Source organism: Parasteatoda tepidariorum, chromosome 5 (assembly GCF_982258835.1).
Source record: "Parasteatoda tepidariorum strain Cologne lab strain chromosome 5, Ptep-v5.0, whole genome shotgun sequence".
Taxonomy (NCBI): domain Eukaryota; kingdom Metazoa; phylum Arthropoda; class Arachnida; order Araneae; family Theridiidae; genus Parasteatoda; species Parasteatoda tepidariorum.
In genome coordinates, this window is record NC_141759.1 from 78,700,025 (window position 1) to 78,721,174 (window position 21,150).

Sequence of the window (21,150 nt, forward strand, 5' to 3'; positions counted from 1 at the left end):
TAGAAGTCATCATTACAAAAAATTAGAAGTAATTCATAAAAATATTCATAAAATTGTTCAAATTCTCAAAACATTAAAAATAAATCATGATAAATTAAAACATATTGTTAAAAGAAAACTCTTATAGAATTTTTTTATTCAAAAAAATTATATAGAATTTTTTGCAATCAAAATGATCTACAGATGGTGCTTAGCTTAATTTTTTATCTATGCTAACACTTGGCATTTTCCAGCTTTAATGGGAGAATAGTCTATAAGAAAGTTATATGGCATGTTAGTTACATAGGTGTTGCAAACACCAAATTTTTGTAGGGGCCGGAATTAAATACATGGAAACAGTAGTGGTCAAAATTCCTCAATGATATCACACAGATATATATGGTAAAAGCTTTATGGAGCCCGTAACAGCATATTACAAGAAGTCTACTATTATGACAAATTTTTAAGTTATTGGGTAAATGCTACTTACTATTAAAAAAAAATTAAAAAAAAAATTATACCAATAAAAAGTTATAAATTACTAGCCTCTTGTAATTAGGGCATTTTTTTTAAGGTACATTTTTCACCAATTTAGATAAGCAAATATTATACGAAAAAAGGGTAAAACAGAAGACAATTTTACTAATTTCTGATATTAATACAGAAAAGGCAAAAACGAAAAATATTTCATCTTTATGTTTTAATCCTATATGCTTATAAAATTATGTGTGGGTGAACACTGAGTAAGTTATTATCTTACTTACAAAAGAAGAGTTTGTATCAACCAGCCACTGCTAAGATTTGAACCTGGTCACCTCATTGGAAGGCAAGTGCTCTATTCCCTTAGTCACCACGTTTTATTATACTGGAGTATAAAATGCATGGTATATCGACTAACATAAATAAATTATCTTCTATGAAAAATATGGATTCCCTCAAAACTAAAACTCAGACTACGCCTAAGCTTGTACTTGTAGAGATCTGTGCTGAATGGCAATAATTGTAACTTGTAGACACACTATTCAAGATAAAATTGATGCACTCTAGCTGATTGGAATGGAGAAAATTTCAATTGATGAAAAATTTCTATAACAATAAATTCTGTTTATAAACATCAGGAAATAATTGGAATTCATATTGTATTTCAGCACAGAGCCCCAATTAAAATTTCAGCTTACTAGTTCGTCAAAATGAGATAAAAATTTTGGTTGATACAATCCCTTTGGCAATAAGTAGCAAATGGTTTTATTTGTAGCAATCAGATATGGGTTGAAATTTGCATTGTTGTTAATTTTAATACAAATTTGAGTTACCTAGCTAATCAGTAAGTAGTCAAAATTTCAATTGCAAGATAAAACCTACTCAGATGCAAAAGCGAGTTGATAAAAAGTGTAATAATGTGAGTTTGTTTGGAAAACTTTTAATTGTGAATCAGCATCAACATTCAATGGCAGTTTTTGTATTTTTTTCATTTGCAGCATTTTCCACTTTTATATCATAACTTCTAATTTAGCAGAATATATATTAAAATTATTTATTTTCAAACCGATTCTATCTGGCAAATAGGGCTGTCTATGGGCTGAGAAGATTTATCAAATCTAGGTTTCTTTCAAGAAAAACAAAACTCTTAATCTACAAAACAGGACAGTCTTGACATATGCTTCAGAAGCTTGGACAATGACAAAACTGGAGGAAAATTGTGTCACAATATTTCAGAGAAAGATTTTGTGGAGTATACTAGGTGGTGTAAATGAAAACAATAACTGGAGAAAGAGATTTAACTTTGAACTATACAAGATTTATAAACACAACCCGATATTATTAAATACATAAAAATAAATAGAATGAATTGAGTGGTGACGAATGAGCGATGACAATACAATAAAAAAGATGCTGCTTTTCAAACCCACTGGAACAAGAAATCGGGAGAGGCACCAGTTGAGATGGGCTGACTCAGTGGAGTCTGATTTTCTTGCAATTAATGAAAAGAATTGGAGATCAAAGATAAATCGGAATTCATTGTGGAGAAATCTTCAGAGGAGGGCATTGATCCACATTGGCTGTCTGGTCAACTATGATGATGAGGATGATTTATTTCAAATCAGTAGTTTTCAAATTAAAACATGATTCATATTAATTATTGTTATTTTGCTGATAGAATCAATAAGAGATTAAATAATTAAAAACTTATTTTAAGAGTCTTTGTATACAAAAACCTCATTACATCCTGTCTAAATAGGATATAAAATAATTTCTACAACATCTGTTAATCCATGTCAACACTTTTTCTACAGTATTTATACATAAATAATTGTAAAGCGATAGAAATTAGATTTATTTTCTATTCAAATCAAAATAAATAAAAACTTTTCTTAAAATGGGCGAGGATGTTTAATTTGAATGGTTAAAATTATAGTATTAATATTTGAAATTATTCTAAAGCTAAAAATTACCTTTGAAAAAATTCAAGTGTTACAGCAATATTCTTAGGATATTCTAAATTAAATACGTAGTACGCAGCAAAGAGAACTGAGAATGCAGTTTCAGGCCTATTTAACTCGCTATTTACCACACATCCATCTATACCAAGCATAAACCCTTCAGTATCCAGAGCATTTTGCCCTAAGAAATTATTAATACTTTTATACAAATACAATATAAAAATTATAATGATAAAATATTTTGATAAGTCTTATGAAGAAAACAGTTTGCATGGCACTTACCTATCCCAACAAGGCATGGATGACCAGGAATATCAATTTCAACTACATCATGTTGGTTTAACACCTGCAAGAAATATTTCCTATGGTTATTTTTCTATTCCAACCAATCTATCTAAACCAATATTTTTAATATTTATCTAGGATGCTGACAATCTTAAAGTTCTTCAAAATACTAATAAAAAAGCCTCTAAAATTCATAGATTAACCTTAAAATGAAAAACAATGCCCTTATAAATATTTGGAAATATGTTTAATGCAATTTAAAAATAAAAAAAATTATAAATCACAACTTGTACTTATAAATTTAATAAAAAAATAATTGAAATAAATACATAATTTATGAATAAAGTAAAATATAAATAAATACCTCATAAAGGTATTAAAGAATATCAAGAACATATTTATTGCATTGTATTATAAATTTTTTGTTGTTGATAGTCTTAAAAGAGAAAGATTGCCTATTGTCTAAAATCAAACTCTTATATCTTGAAAAGCTTTGTACATCATCAACACTTATTATTAGAGGATATTTAAAATATAAAGATTCACATGTATTGCAAAACTCTGTTTATTAACATTTGTTATTGGAGGATATTTAGAATAACAAGATTTTTGAAAACATCCATTCAATATTAAAATTTCTTATAGGATATTTAAAATAAGACTGAGGTGATTGTGACACAAAGTGAAAAACCCTGCAAATTTTATGTGCATAAGCTCGACGTCAGGATACTAATTTATGTATTATACATGTTTAATACAATTTTTTGAACAAAGATGTATAATTAAATTACCTACAAAATAACAACTTTATAGTAACTAATTTAATAACGAAATTTGTTTCTACAAGAGTTTGGATTTTAAAATCGCATGAATATAAATCATGATTGGATGTTAAGAACGCGAAGATACAAATCACGATATTGGATTTTTAAATTGCACAAATATGAATTGTGATGTATGATTTTTAGATCACGTGAATACAAATTGCAATGTTCGCCTTTTATATCATGTGTAAATACGAAAATTGATGTTTGATATTAGGAACGCATGAATTCGAACAACATTGGATTTCAAACTTGCATGAGTATGAATCGCGATATTGGATTATAAAAACTTGTAAATACAAATTGCAATATTGGATTTTTAAATCACGTGAATAGGAATTTCGATGCACCATTTTTAAATCGAGTGAATAGGAATTGCGATGCACCATTTTTAAATCGAGTGAATATGATTTACAATGTGTAACTTTTAAATCAGGTAAATACGAAAATTGATATTAAAATCTCGTTGATACGCAATATTAGCAGATTCGGGCGCAGAATCAAATATTAAAAATAGCAAAAATCATCTGAGAAACTAATAAAAAAGAAAGAAAGAAAATTAAATTTGAATACGAATCACATGTATGAAAACATTTTAGATTGCAGAACTCTATGAAAAGGCAGAACTCTGTGAAGGATGATACAAAAAACCCGGAAATCTGAGGAACATGGGAATACAATTATCCCTGATAAGAAGATTCAATACAAAATTTACATTAACTAATACAGAAAAAATAATAATTCACAAGCAAAATGCTTTTAAAATGAAAAACATCAATAAGTTTCATAAAAAATTATTTGAATTAAAAGAAAAACACATTTATGTTCTATACATCACATTAATAATTATCATCATATCATTATATTAATAATTACAGTATTCATATAATACAAAGAATGAAACAAAAAAAATCACTGATTTTAGAATAGAAAATTAATTACTATAAAAATTGGAGCGTGGCCAAGCAAGTTAATAATAAATTAGTTAAATACTATAGTCCATGATTCAACCTTATGCTGAGTCTTAATCTCCTAGTTAATTGAGATATCTTTATATATATATGAAAATGAGTTAAATACTAAAGTTCCTGATTCAACGTTAGACTGAGTCTTAATCTCTCGCTGTGTGCAAATCTATTGTTAATTGAGCTATCCTTATATATATATATATATATATATATTAATGTTTCATATGAAAAATAAATAAATAACAAGTACTTGATATTACAGTGTTTTAACTTACCTCTGACATTTTGACTAATATAGAAATGTCTTCATTAAAATATTTGGCGATTCCAAAAAGAATTAACAGCACAATATTTTTTCCATTGTTTTGAATAATCAGAGATTTTACTTCCTTTTCTTCACACGCCAGAAAAAAAGTTATAAAATCTTTTCCTTTGGAATCAATTGTACTTCCTAGTTTTTCAATAATGTTTTTGTCAGTTAAAGTTTCAAAATGCTGCAGCATAAAAGTTGAATGAAAAAGAAGTGGCCATTCAATTAATAAGTCACTTATTTTCGCTCCCTCGTTTATCTCTTTTCTTTGTAAGTAATAAGTTTGATTCATCAAAGTTATGGACATTTCACTATTTGGGTGGCAATTTTTTAAAAGTCTTTTTTTAGATTCTAAACTTTCAATAGTCTCATCTAGCGGAATGCTTGGAGACCACGCAACACACCCATAACTGTCATAACATTGTTTTCTTTTCTTGTTACTGTGTAGTTTTGGATCATCAACAAGCGTTTTTGATATTGAAAATTTTCTTCTCAGGTTTTCAATTCGTGAGATCACGCGATTTGTGAGATGATCATATCCTGATCCAATTGTAAAATTTTGGAAATTGTCCCTTAAGATAGGAAATTTTTCAACACACATTTTAGCTACACTTTTTACTAACGCTTTCTTCGGGTTAGTTGTGAAGCTTAAAATATCATCTGCGATTATTCTAATCATTTCTCTATAATGATGTGGCAAAGGTTCTTTATTCTCATTTAGAGTTTGTAACAAATGAGGTGGCATTCTTTGCCAGCTTACAGCTGGCATAGCCATTTTTTGCCAGCTCACTGCAGCAGAACTTATCCTTGAATTCGCTCTGGGAATTTGATTGTTGGTTGTTTTTTCTAGATGATTATTCATTTCATTCTTGCTATTTTGTTTATAATTTTCTCTTGGACGTTTTATTTCTGTGAAGTCTGACTTGTCACTCCCTAAAAATATGTAAATAAATAAAAAATATGATACACGCTAAATACAATCAGGCATATAACATAATTATAAAACTACAAATTATTTTAATATTGGAAATCAGTCTCACTCAAATAAATTAATAATTATAACTAAGAATCAATATAAAAAGCTAGAAAACAAGCAGAGTTCATAATGAGAAATAGTATTAGGTTAACAACACACCGAACAGTCACCGAGAAGCATGAGGCACAATGATGTGCACTGCCAGGTCCTTACATTAACGGTGGTCAGTTGGCGTAAGACCACTAAAACTCTACTCAGACCACCATTAATTAATTATCAGAGGCCTCCTAGAACAGAAATCAATTTATGCTAGTTTGAATAAATTAGCTTACACTTCAAAACATTAAAAGCAGTCAAAAATATTCGAAAACTTGATTACGACGCATATTTTTCCCCGTCTTTTTAGCAATGATTTAAAATTTTTAATAAAACCCCAATAGGTATTTATAAGCACGAAAATTGTATTAAATAAGGATTTATTAAAACTACACTATGAATTAATAAGCTTTTTAATTTTAAGATAAAGCTTTACTTTAAAATTGAATTGCCTCTAATTTTTTAATCATAAATACTATTAGTTACAAAGAATTAGTATCACTACATTTTGAGTTCAAATAGTGATTTGTTATGCTTTATTTTATAGGAAGAAAAAAACTTTTAATGTGAGGAAGAATGCAACTTTAGTAGGGCAGTATTATTGCATTGGCAAATTTGAAATATAATTTATATTAAATTTAAGAGTATTCAAATCTTATCTTTTAGTAGATGTATTTCGACAGGTTCATTATAAATATAAATAAGGATTTGTTAAAAATTATGAATTAATAATTTTTAAATTTTAAAATGAAGCTTTATTTTAAAATTTATTTGCCACCATTTTTTATAAATACCATTAGTAGTATTAGCATAACTACATTTGGAGAGTTCAAATAATCATTTGTTTTGCTTTATTTTAAGGAAAAAAATCTATTTTAATGTTAAAAATAATGCTATTTTATTAGGCTAATAAAATTCCCTAGCAAATTTGAAAAATAATTCACATTGAATTGAAGGGAACTGAAATCTTACCTTTTAGTAGATATGTTTTGACATGTTCATTATTGCATTCTCTTCAGAACAGACTGCCCATCAAAGTTCATTACAAGACACAGTAATTCCATTATCTTGGCACCTTAGACTTAGAGGTTGGGCAGCTCTGACGAGCAGGGCACATCGACCAGAGGTCTATTGTACCCAAATCCTAAATCGTGATTAGCAAGAAAGCCCTACAGCTGAAATGATGTTCAGCAAGCACCTTACAGGAACGTCTTGCAGTTCCCAGGTATTGACGCAATGCTGTCCTAAATGCTCAAATCTTTGAGCAAAATAGACATCACAATCACAGAGTATGCGTCGTGATGTCTCTTCTTCAACATGACAACCCCGACAAAGAGAATTGGATTCTATTCCCATTATGAGTAGGTGTCTCCTGAGGATGCAGTGACTAGTAAGAAGACCTATGATCTTCCTTAAACTGTTTTGATTAAGCTTTAAGAGCTCCTTTTGACATACACAAGGACAGTCGCGATTCAGCTCCTTAGCTTGTCTCTGACCGTCAGCAGCGCGCCATTGCTCATGAGCAATCTTGCCGTAGAGCTTGAAAATGGATGCCCTAAATGAGGTGGGAGAAATTCCCAGCGCAGGTTCAGGGCCCCAGAAAATTGCATTAGAGCCAGCCCGTGCTGCTTCATCATCTAGCTCATTTCCACCAATACCCACATGACCAGGTACCCATAATTGATAGGGATACCTTGTTATGAGCGGACAGGTCGCAGAGGACCGAGAAGCATTCCCACACTAACAAAGAGGTGAATTTACACCTTGACAGTAATAGGAGAGCAGCCTGACTGTCAGAACAGATGCGGATCGTATTTTTATATCCCTTGTCTAAGCATATCTTGCAGCACAAGATAATGGCATAGACCTTAGCCTGAAAAACCGTGGCATAGTTTCTCAGGGGAAAGTGAAGTTTGGTACCGTCATTGGAGCAATAAATTCCTGCTCCTGATTTGGCACCAACCTTTGAACCATCAGTGTACCATATTAGGCATTTGCCTTTAAGCCACCGAGGAGAAATAAACCATTCATCTCTAGTAGGAAAATGGATCTTGAAAGGCTTGTGAAAAGCGTATCTTAGTGACATATAGTCACTAGGCATAATAAAAGAGGGCACCTTATACGTCTGTTGGTTAATTCTTATGAGGCAAGTGATTTACTGTGTAACATAACTGATGTAAAGTTACAGTGTTTTTTGTGCATATTCTGATGAAGCAGTCTTTCAATCCATTTAAAAAAAAAGAATATGTATTTTCATCCGTTATTTAAATAACAGTAAATGTTTAATCAAATACAGGAAATTACTCGTTGAAGAAGCGAAATTTTTTCAATAAATATACGGAAATTTTTAACATTGTGTAATAATTGAGACAGCAATCTTTGAAAAGCAAAACAACCAGATATACGTTACTTTTGATGTACCTCACTTTACGCACTTTTGACAACGTTTCTTTTGATGTACCTCACTTTACGTACTTTTGACAACGTTACTTTTGATGCACCTACTTTACGCACTTTTAACAACCTTACTTTTGATGTACAATAGAAGTTTAAATATTGAAAATCGCTATCTTGAGATACGTAGTAGCTTAATTTTTTTTCTTTAAGAGAACACTCTATTTTAAAAATAAACAAAAATGTGTTTTATGTTTTTTTCCCCATTGGTTTACAAAGTATCTATTTGTACAATATTAATGATGCTCTACATATTCGTATTCACCTTTTTTTTCATACTTTCTTGGTGCTACCTCTCAGTTTTATCACCACATGGTGATGTAAGCAGCCTCATTTTGTATCACAACGTCACTTTATTATACCTAGACACCACCTTTATAACTGAAAGAGTTGGAAAGTTAAGAAGGGTCACTGTATACATAAATGGGTCATGACCCATCCAAATGTATTTTTCAAGAAAATTTTTTTATAATTCACAGATTTTATAATTTTTAAAATAAATGGAAAAAAAATTACTTTACTAGTTCTACTATTACTATGAAAAGGTCCCTTTATTCTTGAAATAAAGAGAGAAGGAAGCTATAAATGGTTGACAAAGCAAACCAATTTAAGAATACATTCTAAATAGAGTTATGAATTTATTCTTTTATAAGTATAGTATATATACATGTCTAAGCAAATAGGCACAAAATAAAATTTTGGTTTAAGGGCATAGCAGAAAATGGGACTCCTTAGTCTAGCACTTAAATACTTAAGCCTTTTCAGTAAGTTGTGTTTAACGAAAAATAATTGAAAGCAAACACTAATTTGCAATTATTATTATTTACACTATATTAACCTATACATGATTTTAAATGAGAAAATTTATAGGCTTTCAAAACTAAAAATATATTATTAGAATAAACTGTTCAGCAGCACTATTACAATAAAATGTTCCACAGTTATATATATTAGAAAAATTTGTTTCGAGAGCTATATATAGTTCGAACAAATTGTTTTTGCAGAAATATATTATAAGAATAAAATTTTTTGCAGCCGTCAAAGTATTGAAGTAGATTATTCTTTGTGGTTATTTCAATATTTTACCCAATAAACAACAGAAATGGAAATAAAATTGTACAGTACATTACCAGTGTTGCAAGTTAGAAGTTTTAAACTATATAAACATCTGATAAGTGAACTTATACAATGAGTGAGTTCTATGACACAGAGCTTTTGCTGTGTGCTTCACATTCAATCAACTTTTAAATGTAAGCAAGGTTTAAGTGGCAATTTTGCAATTCCCACATGATGTTTAGTATTTTAATTTAAAAATATTTTTTAATCAATATTTTAAATGATTTTGTCATAAAAACAAATTACAACAGAATAAGACAGAAGCTTAAAGAACAATATTCAATTTATGATTTTTAAAAACTCCAGGAAATTTTTTACTAGATCTGATTCAACCGTTCTGCCTGAAATTCACAAATCAGATAATCAATTTTTGAAAATGAATTTTTTTAAAAATTTTTCAATGAAAAAGTTACAATAAAAAAAAGTGTACACAGAGCTAGAAAATATTTTACATTACTATTTAATATTTCATTCTTAAAACATTTTATTTAACTTAAAATCATTCATTTATCAGGGGTCTGTCTAGGTTTTTCTGAAAGGTACCTATTTTGTGAAAATTTAGACATAATTTGTGAAAAATTAAAAATTATATTACAAAATCAATACAAAAACATGGTAAAAATATAGATTTATCGTTTCTTAAGGGATACAAAAATAAAATTTTAAGAAAAAGTATTTTGTGAAACTACCGTTTTTCCTAAAGTTGAATTTGTGAAACTACCGTTTCACCTAAAATTGAATTTGTGAAGGTACCGCTAAACGGTAGTAAATTCGGCCTGCACAGACCCCTGTTTATGAACGAGAAATAACAGCAGAATATCTCCATTTTTATTTCTTAAGCATAAAACTGATTGAACTTTTTAAACTAATTAAAAATAACAACTATTGTAACTCCTTTTACAATTTGGAGTGCATCCTAATTAGCTTTGTGTCAGAGAACTCACTCTAAAAAATCAACAAACTTACCGATAGAATCCTCAGCAGAATTAGTAGACATAACAACATCATTTGTACTGGATTCATTACAATCAACAATTTCAAGTTTCTGAAATCAGAATAATTATTAGATGTACTCCCAAAAATAATTAAACATCGCTTAGATAAATTTATAGCTAATGATAGGATATTATCTTTTTTAAATCTTTTTTTACTGACCCTATTTCTGGTCTACTCATAATAGGTAGCATTTAAATTAAGAACTTTTGTAATTATTATATCTACACTTCAATATCAATCAGATATAAATAACTTCGAACCATGTATACATCGATTTTCTGATTTATATTGGACATAATTGTTTTTAAAAATAACTTAATCATTAAAATTATGGATTAACATGTTAAAAATGAGCTACGGTAGTTTTTAGCTTCTACAGGTTCAAATCCCACACTTTTTTACATCAGAAAGCAAAATAAGGATTTCTTTTTTTATAAATTAAACTTCAAAATAAGTTATACAAAGTGAAAATATTAGACATGAGAGACTTTTTATACAGAATAGTATCAAACTGATTATGTATCAATAAGGTTACGAAACTTAAACCATGTAATTGTTAATTCCAAAATCGCAATTTGTCAAAATAGATTTCTACAATATGTAGTTTATATATAAATGTCTTTCCTTAATTAATAAATAAAATAAAATTTAAAAAAAGCTACACAGTAACTGTAGTTATAATTTTTAGTATGTGCCATCTGTTAACAAAACTAAGAACTTTTTTTTTAAATCCAAAAAAAAATTATTTTAAGTTGAAAATTTTCTTGGATGGAAACTTTTGCTCATGAACTGCATTTTAATTAGCTGTATCGGAGTAAGTAATTTTAACCACTTCGTGTAAGTAATGTTTGAGTATATGTATATTTTCTAAATGAAAAAACTATATCTTATAACTCTATGTACTTTCTGTCTAGAAATTTTTTTCAAAAAAGCTGATAACTGTAACTAAGTTTGCAGCTTTAAAAAAAAAAAATTTGCAAAACCTTTAAACACATGTTTTTAGCAGTCTAAGCTGCTTTATTCGTTCAATATTTGATTACTTAATTTCACCCAAGTTTTCACAAAATTTAAAATAAAAAAGTTTAATATAAGATTTTAAATATTTAAAAAATCAAATGAAAAGTTAAAAAAATAGATTATAATAAATATATATATATATATATATATATATACAGAGATGCAAACTGCTCCGGACACGCCAAAATAATTAAAATAATGGTATATAACAGCATAGTAAATTTTGCAAATATTTGACTATTTTTGCTTGCTTTTCAAAAGGAGCATAACTTTTTCGAAAGGAGTATAACTTTGTACAGATGTCATTTGTATGTCAGACTCCATTGGATTATGAGAATTACTTTGAGTTTGTGAATAACTACTGCTATGATTTTGTGCCTCTGTATTGCGATTATTGCTGTCCCTGGAATATGAGATTCAGATTTACATAAGTATTATAAAGTGGTGAATTATATAAGCCTACGAATTATTTAGAAATAGTGGTGGATAAAAATCTACTAAATTGAATTTATTAAACCAAGAATCACAATTGATAAACTACCACTTTAAAATATATATTTGCTGTCCAGAGCAAGTTGGCATCTCTGTGTGTGTATATATATATATATATGTGTGTGTGTGTGTGTATGTGTGTGTGTACCTTAATGCAAATGTATCTAACATTTCTTTTAAGCAAAAAGGAATTTAAAATGAAAATATTTTAAGTGGTATGCTAAAGTATACTTAATAAAAAAAAAAAATTCAGATAATTATATCAGTTTTAAATTTAACTAATAACTTTTTTTTCAATTTAAAATAATTTGAAAGAAAAAAAAATTATGCTTACAACTGGATAATCTAGATCTGTAAGTTGAGAATGGATAGATTGAATAAGTGGTGAATTTTGACAAGGGGCATTGCTAGGTAAAATATCAGTGCATTGAACAGAACTTTGTACAGATGTCATTTGTATGTCAGACTCCATTGGATTATGAGAATTACTTTGAGCTTGTGAATAACTAATGCTATGATTTTGTGCCTCTGTATTGCGATTATTGCTGTCCCTGGAATATGAGATTCAGATTTTGTAAAAAAAATATACATATGTACATAGATTTGCATAAAATAGAATAAAAATATTTGCATGATAGCAGATAATAAAAAAAAATTCATATTAATTATATGATTCCTTTTATAAATAAAAGTGTTCTTTGGTGCAAGTCAAAGTTAAATCAACAATAATAATAAAAGATTATAACGATAAAGGATTATAGTAAAATATCAATGTACATTTAAGGTTTAAAGATAGTTTTTACAAGTGTTTAAGGTTTCAAAAAATGCCGCTATACAACTAGTAATTGCTGAAAATAAAAAAGAAAAACACAAAGAAAAAATTATTATTATAAGATTGTTCAGAAACATATGAAAAAATTGATGAAGATTAATATATTTCTAAGTAATAAAATTCCGAATTAAGTAAGTAATTTACAAGAAAGTATCTGTACATAGTTTTAACGAATTTCCATAAAATTATTTCTTAATATGATTCTAAATAAAACATGACAAATAATAAAATCAAAAAGATATAAAAATAAATAAAATAAACTCTTAGATTCAATTAAGTCAAAACTACCACAATCTGGCTCTAAGAGGTACAATATTGATATTGAAAAATAATAAAAAAAAAAGAAGGAATAAATGTTATGTATTTGATAATGCTCAAAGGAATTTTCCATCCCTAAATAAAATTAGGACATTAAATGAAAAAATAATCAATAGACAAGTGCTATAAAAATTCACAGCTTTGAGCACAAAAAAGAGAAGAAAACAAGTAAATTCATCAAATGAAATAAAATGATACTGTATTAATAAAAAAAAGATAAACACGCTGAAAAAATTACACTAGTCTACCAAACAACTTAGTCAGTGAACACTAGAAAATAAAGCAAGCTAAAAACCATAAAGTTAAAATTAATAAAATTGTAAAAAATTAATGAATATGTTAAAAAAATTTTTAATAAATAATTTTTCTTAGAATTATATTGAATTACATTACTAATTTGATTTTTAATTAAAATTATATTAAAAGTTACAATACATCTGCAATAAATCGAAAAGTAAAACAACACAATTAATCTTTTAAAATCATTATTTACAACACATAATGTCTAAAAGTAATAAAAAAAGTTTTTTCAGATAAACATACCTTTGAAGTTTTTTATATAAGCGAACTAATCTATCTAAAATTCTGTTACTCCGTAAATCACTTTCTTGAATTATCTGTTGAAAATAATCAGACTAAATATACATTCGTGTCTAATATTAGAAATATACATTTCTAAAAAAATAAATAAATAAACAAAAAAAAAAAATGCGAAGCACATAATAAGATTTACAAAGTTAAAAAAGAATTAGATTCTTGTATTGATAAAGGTCATATAAAAGTCAAATAGGGGTTAACTTTTTTTAACCTATAATTTTTAAAATTTCTTTAAAACATAAATAATGCTTAGTAAAGAATACAGTTAGAAAATAATTAAGTATAGAGCACGATACTTCTATTCAGAGTCTCTTAGATGAGCTCCAAGTTGTTATGTATGAAAAGAAAAAGAGTATAAAACTAAAACACATGCTGCATTCTGGATGTAAAAAAAAAAAAAAAAAAAAAAAAAAACTGAATAACTTTTGATTTAATGATCGGATCTTCATAGACTAGGACTCAATTTCAATGGTTCAAGGAACTGACCTCAAATACGCTAATTAATTAGTGAAAATGATATTTCAAGCCACTAAATCAAATACAAAACATATTTTCTCTGATTAAATAAACTTTTTTTTGTTGATAGATTTGAATTTTCTTAAAATACAGATGGTAACCGTAATCTAGGGAAATATCGTCTTAATACTTTGGCCAGGAGTCCAACCAAAGTTTAGACCCCTTAATGTTAATTTTTCTTTTTGAGTGTTTGGCCATATCATGGAAGTTTATTAAGTTAATCAAAAAATTTCTGCATATAATTATGAAATTCGTTTATTCAAAGATAATACTATGCGAAATGTAATTTGCAAATAATTATTTATTATATTATTTAATAAGTAAAAAAAAATTGAATTATAAGGCTTGCAAATTTATACACCATTTTAAAGAATATAATTTCAAAAGAGAGTATAAAAATAGAATGAAGTCAGTCGAATAGTTCTTCAAAATTTGAATTTTAAATAAGTCGTACATTTAAAATTCAATTTCTCAGGAAATATTCAGATGATTTCGTTCAAATCTTGTATTTTGCCTTATAAAATCACATTCGAAAATTTTTTAACTATTATAAAATAAAATTATAAAAATAATAAATAATTATCATTCATTATTTTTTGCATGGAATTATTTTAAGGCAAGTTTTTTTTTTACTGTAAGCAAAAATTTTTCGATTTGCTTAAAAAGACATATTGATATATGAATAAATATGGTTTTAATACACAAAAGAGTAAAAATTGGCATCAAGGGAACTAAGGATTGTACCCTCTCCTTACCAAACCATTGGATAAATTTATTAACCTATATTTTGAAAGTCAGAAATCCAAATCTGTTGAAAAAAGGTATGTTTATACAAACAATGTACATTTTTATTCCTGATTTCGTAACTTAAAATATCATTTGCACTACTTAATAAGCATTTTTGAACTTCCCTACCTCGAACCATAAAGACTGAGTCCTAGTACATGAAGATCCCATCATTGGATATAAAGTTATTCCGGATGATTCATTTTTTTAACACTTAACATTGCAAAAGGTTACTATATTTCTTTGTATGTGATGAACTCAAAAGTATACATCTTAGAAGAGGGAAATTATGTTTAACAGGAAAAAGTCCTTAGCTTATTCAGGTCAGCTATTAGTAGACTTATAGGATTTTCTATAAATTTATTAAAAAGTCTTTAAAGTTTAAAACATTATTAAACTATACATAAATTAAACTATACATAAAACATACAACTTAAAAAAGAAAAGATATATTAACAAAAATAATCAGAAAACTGCAGTTTAAAAATAACATTCTCACATAATAAATATAAAAAATAAAATATTTTACAAAATAAATAAATAAAACTTTACTTCAAAACAGCAGGGACAATCTTCCTCAGTAGTTAATCTTTTCTTAATACAAACAGAACAAACTGGAAAATATAAATACAATATTACAACACATAGATTTTGAGTTACACTATTGTGTATCTTACTTTTTTATGTACTTGATTCAAGAATTTACAAATTATTGCTGTGTATTAAGTTATTACAATGCATTTCAACATGGTTTTTAAAATCCCAATGTTTATAATGGAATACCTATTATTATAACATGAAATTTTGTATTGCATATCCCTTTGTTAAAATCAACTTTTCTAACCCCCAACATTTTACAAAAACAGGGGATCGACTCGTACACGGGTAATAAAGTCAGACATTCATTGATCGTGAAATGCTAATGCATTAAAAACAATGAGATATATATGAATAACTCTGCCTCAATTTACACTTTTCAAAAACTATTTTTAAAATACAGTAGGGAACTGATTATCCGGAACAATCGGGACCATCGCTATTCCGGATAACTGATTTTTCCGGTTTTCTGAATCGCTACAAAAAGCCGTTTTTTTATTGTTAAACCCAACTAAAAAAAAATTTTGGAAATAATCTTAAAAAGAAGAATAAACGATGAAGTAATACACTAATAATTATTTCCAAAATGATGGTAAGGTAAACATCTTTAAAAAAAGAAAGAAAAATCCTAAAATCTTATGAGGAAAAAAGCATTTTTTTAAAAAAATGGCAGGAAAATTTATCGAATATGTATTACAAACAATTAATTTTATGACTTTCCTCATCATATTTTCCTTACATATAAAGGTCTTTTTAGAAACAATACTTTTAATCAATTTAAAGTAAATTAAGAATAATATATATTAAGACAATTTATTAATAGAATATTCAAAAAAGTATAGCACAATAAAAACTTTAAAACGTACCATAAAACTACAAATTTAAAATTTCCAGAATATCATCTGCATCACTCCATAAGGTTAACATTGTTGTCAAATGAATGCTCTGCTATAGACTCAACTTATTTCTCATTTGAGTGTAGCAAAAAATCATATTCACTCCATCCAAAAGATAAAAAAAAACTGCAATTTTTAAATTACATAACTAAATAGAAATTTTCATATTTAGTTTTTTTACACCTAACATAAGACAAATTTGCATACTTTTTTAAATGCTTGATTTCATCATAAATTTCTGTGGTTTCTTTCTTTCCAGCAGTTATTTTTCTGATATTTTTAATATGACATTATTATAAGACATGAATTTTGAATTAAGTAATAAGTAATACTTTTTAATATAAGACTCTATTCATTATAAATTCACATGGTCTTATCAATTGTTCTTTGGGCAGCAACTGCTAAAGATTTCCAAGATTCTTAAAATTAATCTTTTTAATTCAATATTATTTCAACAACTGAACTTTTGCTTCTAGGCTCAAATTTGAAATTAGTTCTTATTGATCTCATCATTGATTTGCTTTTTTTACCATCACAAGTTAAAAAAATTGCCCGACTTTCAAGTTTTCCAGAATTTTTATATTATACAGTTTAAAAAAATATATGTAAGCACAAACATAAAAAATGAGAAATTAAACAAAACCTTTAAAAATGAACTTACAATTGTGACTGCAAACTGCCATAACACAATTACTATAGAACTCAGAACAAATGCGACATCGCAATTGATCTTCTAATGGCTGGAAAGAAATCACTTATTATTAGATAAAAAAAATAGAAATCCATAATTTCAAATGTTAAGATATTTAATATGATTAAGATACGCATTTTAAATCATTTGATTTAAGAGTTAAAATTTAAAGGACTTTTTACCAGATTTTTGTTCAATTTTAATCGCATTTCCACGATAATAGAATTTTTTTATATATAACGGAAACTAAATCTGTCATGTCACTGCAGAATGGAGAAAATTGCGCATTTCTTCTCCTGTCTTGCATAAAAGGATTACTATCGCCAAGAATCACACACTCAATTTCAGAGTGCACAAAATTTCATATTTTAAAAAAATGCAATTTGAAACAAGTGATTATTTAAAAACATGATTCTGAATTTGCAGATTTTAAAAACTATGTGGAAATAATACCAAACTGTTGAAAATGCAATCGACAAAACTACTTGGACACTAAAATCATTAAAAATTGAGGACATCAAAAAGTAGTTCTTCAAATGTGCAAGCAAAAACATGTCATGTATAAATAATGTAGCATTAAAAAACTATGAAAATCAGTAGCAATAACTGACAAAATTGCAATAATAAATTAATGGGGATTACAATTAAATCTTCAATAATTGAGTGTGAAATACGCGATTCAAAGTTTGGTGTACGATATAATATCGTATTAAAGCATTCAGATTTTAAAAACCAAGTGAAAATCCATTTCAATAGCTACCAAAAAAAAGACAGGAAAAAATATTCCGATTTACTGTGAAATCGTCGCTAATCTAGCAGATTGAGAAATGATTACTAACTGAAATGTGCGATTCGGAATTTGCATAAAAATTTTAAAAACTAGGTGGAAATCTATAAATTTAGACGGAACGAGAAATTTCGCAAGGCGCATTTGTAGAATTATTTTTTGAGAACTTGATATGAGATGATTTTATTGTCCATGTAGTTTTGTTGATCACTATTTCAACGGTTTGGGATTTCCACATAGTTTTTAAAATGTCAATTTCCTTTTTAATCAAATATTATTACAGTTCCGAAAACCGTTTTTGAATAATCAATTAATGACCTGCTTTAGTGGTGACAATTTCATCTCAAATCGCAATTTTTTCAATAATAATCCTTTTATGTGAGACACAGAAAAAAATATGTGATTTTTCTGTGCTTTAGTGAAATGCCAAATTTGGTTTCCGTGATATCCACTTTTTGTTCATTTCGGATATCAAAAAAAAATTTCCCTTATTAAATACAAATGCATTTTTATTTTGAAATTTTCCTTCTATAATAAATATAATATTTGGGTTTATTTTTTAAAAAAATATTTTATAAAAACTTCAAATTAAGAGGAAACATTAAATATACATTTGAAATGAGATATAGAAAGTGACAAATAAAGTAACAATTCTAGTGACTCATGTTACAATCTTTACATTCTGAAGCTATAATTACAATTAATATCTAAATTTTAATAAACTCTTTTTTTTTTATTCTTATTATCAAATACTTAAAAACTACAATTTTTCATTTTATATCTAAAATAGTTAATAAAAAAAATAGGAAATTTGCAACTGGAGCGATGTTTATTTTTTTTTGTTATGTTGTCCTTTGTAACATGGAACTGCCATAATGCTAATTAGGTTTTATCTGTGTTTCTATCACAAAATGGCCTGATTTATCATAATTGTGAACATTATATATTCCTTGTAATATTTTATCGAATTTTCAACAGGGCTCGAAATTAACGGTGGTCCGTGACCACTAAAATCGGAGTCGGACCAGCATAAAATAATAAACAGTGGTCCGCCGGACTACCATCAGCCGCAGCCGATCTATTCTCGATCTTACGAAACTTAAACGATCTTACTTAAAACTATTTTAGAGCTTATTCACAATTTTTTTTAAAAAATTTTTATACAAAATTAATATTAATCAAAAAAATGCGATTTAAATCAAAAATTTATGATTTTTTAAAAAAAAATTATGATTTTTTCAAACAAAAATTTTAATTTTTTTCTTTTTTTTTGCAGCTAATAGGTACGCGTAGACGGACCAGTAAAGTTTTGTGCGGACTAGTAAAATGTTTTAGTCACTGGTCCTATGGACCAGTAATTTTTTAAAAAAATTTCTACCCCTGTTCAATTTAAGATTTTTTTTATCTTTTAATGTTTATATTGGTATGTATCTAAATTTTTGGTATAAACTTTTGGTATGTATCTAAATTCAAATTATATGAGAAAACCATTATTCATATATTACAACATTAAACTATTAATGGTATATTAAAGCAGGAAGATAACATTTTGATTCGGAACTCTTCCATTTTGATCCAGGTGATAAAGACGCCAATTCAAAATCATCAGGCGCAAATAAATTGTTTCTTTTTTTATTTATGTTGTTTTTTTAATTATTTCTTTATTTTTTGAAATGACAGATATTTAAAAAAAAAATAATAAACGTATTCATTTGCGCCGGCGAAATGGAAAAGAACCTTTGATTTATATGAAGCTACAATCACACGTTCTCTCTGTTCATAAAAATTTAAATATTTTATTTGTTACAGTCAACTTGTTTCATAAAATTCACAATTGTAATATAAACTTGATAAATGTAGCTTTCCTTATAAAATCTGTGCTTGCACCAACAAAGTGTCCAAAGTTTCACAACAACTGAGCATTGGCATGCAAGAAACTAATATAAATGAAAAATTACAACACAAAGAGTGTGTAATACTCATAAATATATTTTGAGACAAAACATTGACGTAAACGCAAAACATTATACCAACCATTTACATTAATTGCAGGTAAGGAAAACCACTGATATTTTATTTTATGGTGAACACGGTTGAAATGGTGATTGTTTTATGGTTAATTTCGAGATCTTAAACTCCTTCCCAGTAAACCCAGTAAAATAAACAAGTATAATTAAATAATAGCAATTGACTTGGATATCACATTTTACATCAGAAATGCAGTATTAGATTTCGAACTTTTGAATTATACATAAATTATTGGTGTAGAATAATTTTATTTTAAAACATAATAAACAAACGTCATATTTTATAAAAATTCAGAGAAATACTTTCAAAGGTGTAAATGAACATAATATATATCAACATTTATTTCCAAAGATTTCCTATACTTTGACAATAAATGCCTAACATTTATTGTCAAAATATATATAGAAAAAAAAATTTAAAAAAGCGGTCATACCCTCAACAAATTTTTATTTAGAAAAGAGTTTTCCATATTCATATCATAAGAGAACGCAGTTTTGAAGAAATTCTATAAAGTTCTACATTTCATTGCTGTTTTATTAGAATTATTGAAACATTTTTAGAAATAGTACGAGAAGAAAACGAAAAATGATATGAAAACACACTTCTTATTTTTTAATCAATATTTTGGGAAGAATGATTATTGCTGACAGTTTACGGTAATAAATTTTGATACGCTTTAAGCTTTCATATAAGAAGCATTAACTGTTTAGTAGGTGACTATGTCATCCAAACGTGAACTTTCTATTTTGGTATAACCTGTTGTTGTTAATTTACGTCGCACTAGAGCTGCACAAATGGGCTATTGGCGACGCGGTATAACCTGCACATGTCCCTCAGTGGACTGATCGTTAAGACACGTAGACACGGTTCTCAGCAAATCACCGAAGTCGAGCATCACTGGCTGTGGTCAGTGTGCGGGTGGGTGACCACTTGGATCAATCTGTGTAGGGACCGAGGGTGTGCGGTATTGGTCCCCGGTAAACTGTTCTACCGTAAAGTTCTCGACTTCACGTGCAAGTCGTTGGACTACCGAAGCGGCGGTGCCATCCCCTCTGCAGAGGATCACAATTGCGATGGCTTGCCTTCTGATCATCCTCAGGGGTGTTTCCCAGACCTTCACCAATAGCCCATTGTGCAACCCTAGAGCG

The 21,150-nt window shown here is 27.7% G+C and overlaps 1 protein-coding gene across 5 annotated transcripts in view; it reads right to left on the bottom strand.

Annotated features, from left to right (window-relative positions):
- LOC107450792 (uncharacterized) overlaps window positions 1-20,777 on the bottom strand; it is a 38,998-nt gene extending 18,221 nt beyond the window's left edge. The window contains exons 1-9 of one of the 5 annotated variants that reach the window (XR_011637740.2): window positions 20,436-20,777; window positions 17,158-17,236; window positions 15,556-15,617; window positions 13,648-13,721; window positions 12,289-12,505; window positions 10,416-10,494; window positions 4,773-5,740; window positions 2,703-2,766; window positions 2,433-2,618 (exon numbers count right to left, since the gene is read on the bottom strand). Coding sequence is in view for 4 of the 5 variants with exons in the window: in XM_016066696.4 (XP_015922182.1) it covers window positions 2,433-2,601; window positions 2,703-2,766; window positions 4,773-5,740; window positions 10,416-10,494; window positions 12,289-12,505; window positions 13,648-13,721; window positions 15,556-15,617; window positions 17,158-17,236; window positions 20,436-20,477 (1,754 nt within the window). In the remaining variant the exon portion in view is untranslated. The remainder of the gene's footprint in view (window positions 1-2,432; window positions 2,619-2,702; window positions 2,767-4,772; window positions 5,741-10,415; window positions 10,495-12,288; window positions 12,506-13,647; window positions 13,722-15,555; window positions 15,618-17,157; window positions 17,237-20,435) is intronic. The other 4 variants (XM_016066696.4, XM_016066710.4, XM_016066725.4 and 1 more) reach the window with 4 other exon arrangements.
- Between the last annotated feature and the right edge of the window lie 373 nt (window positions 20,778-21,150).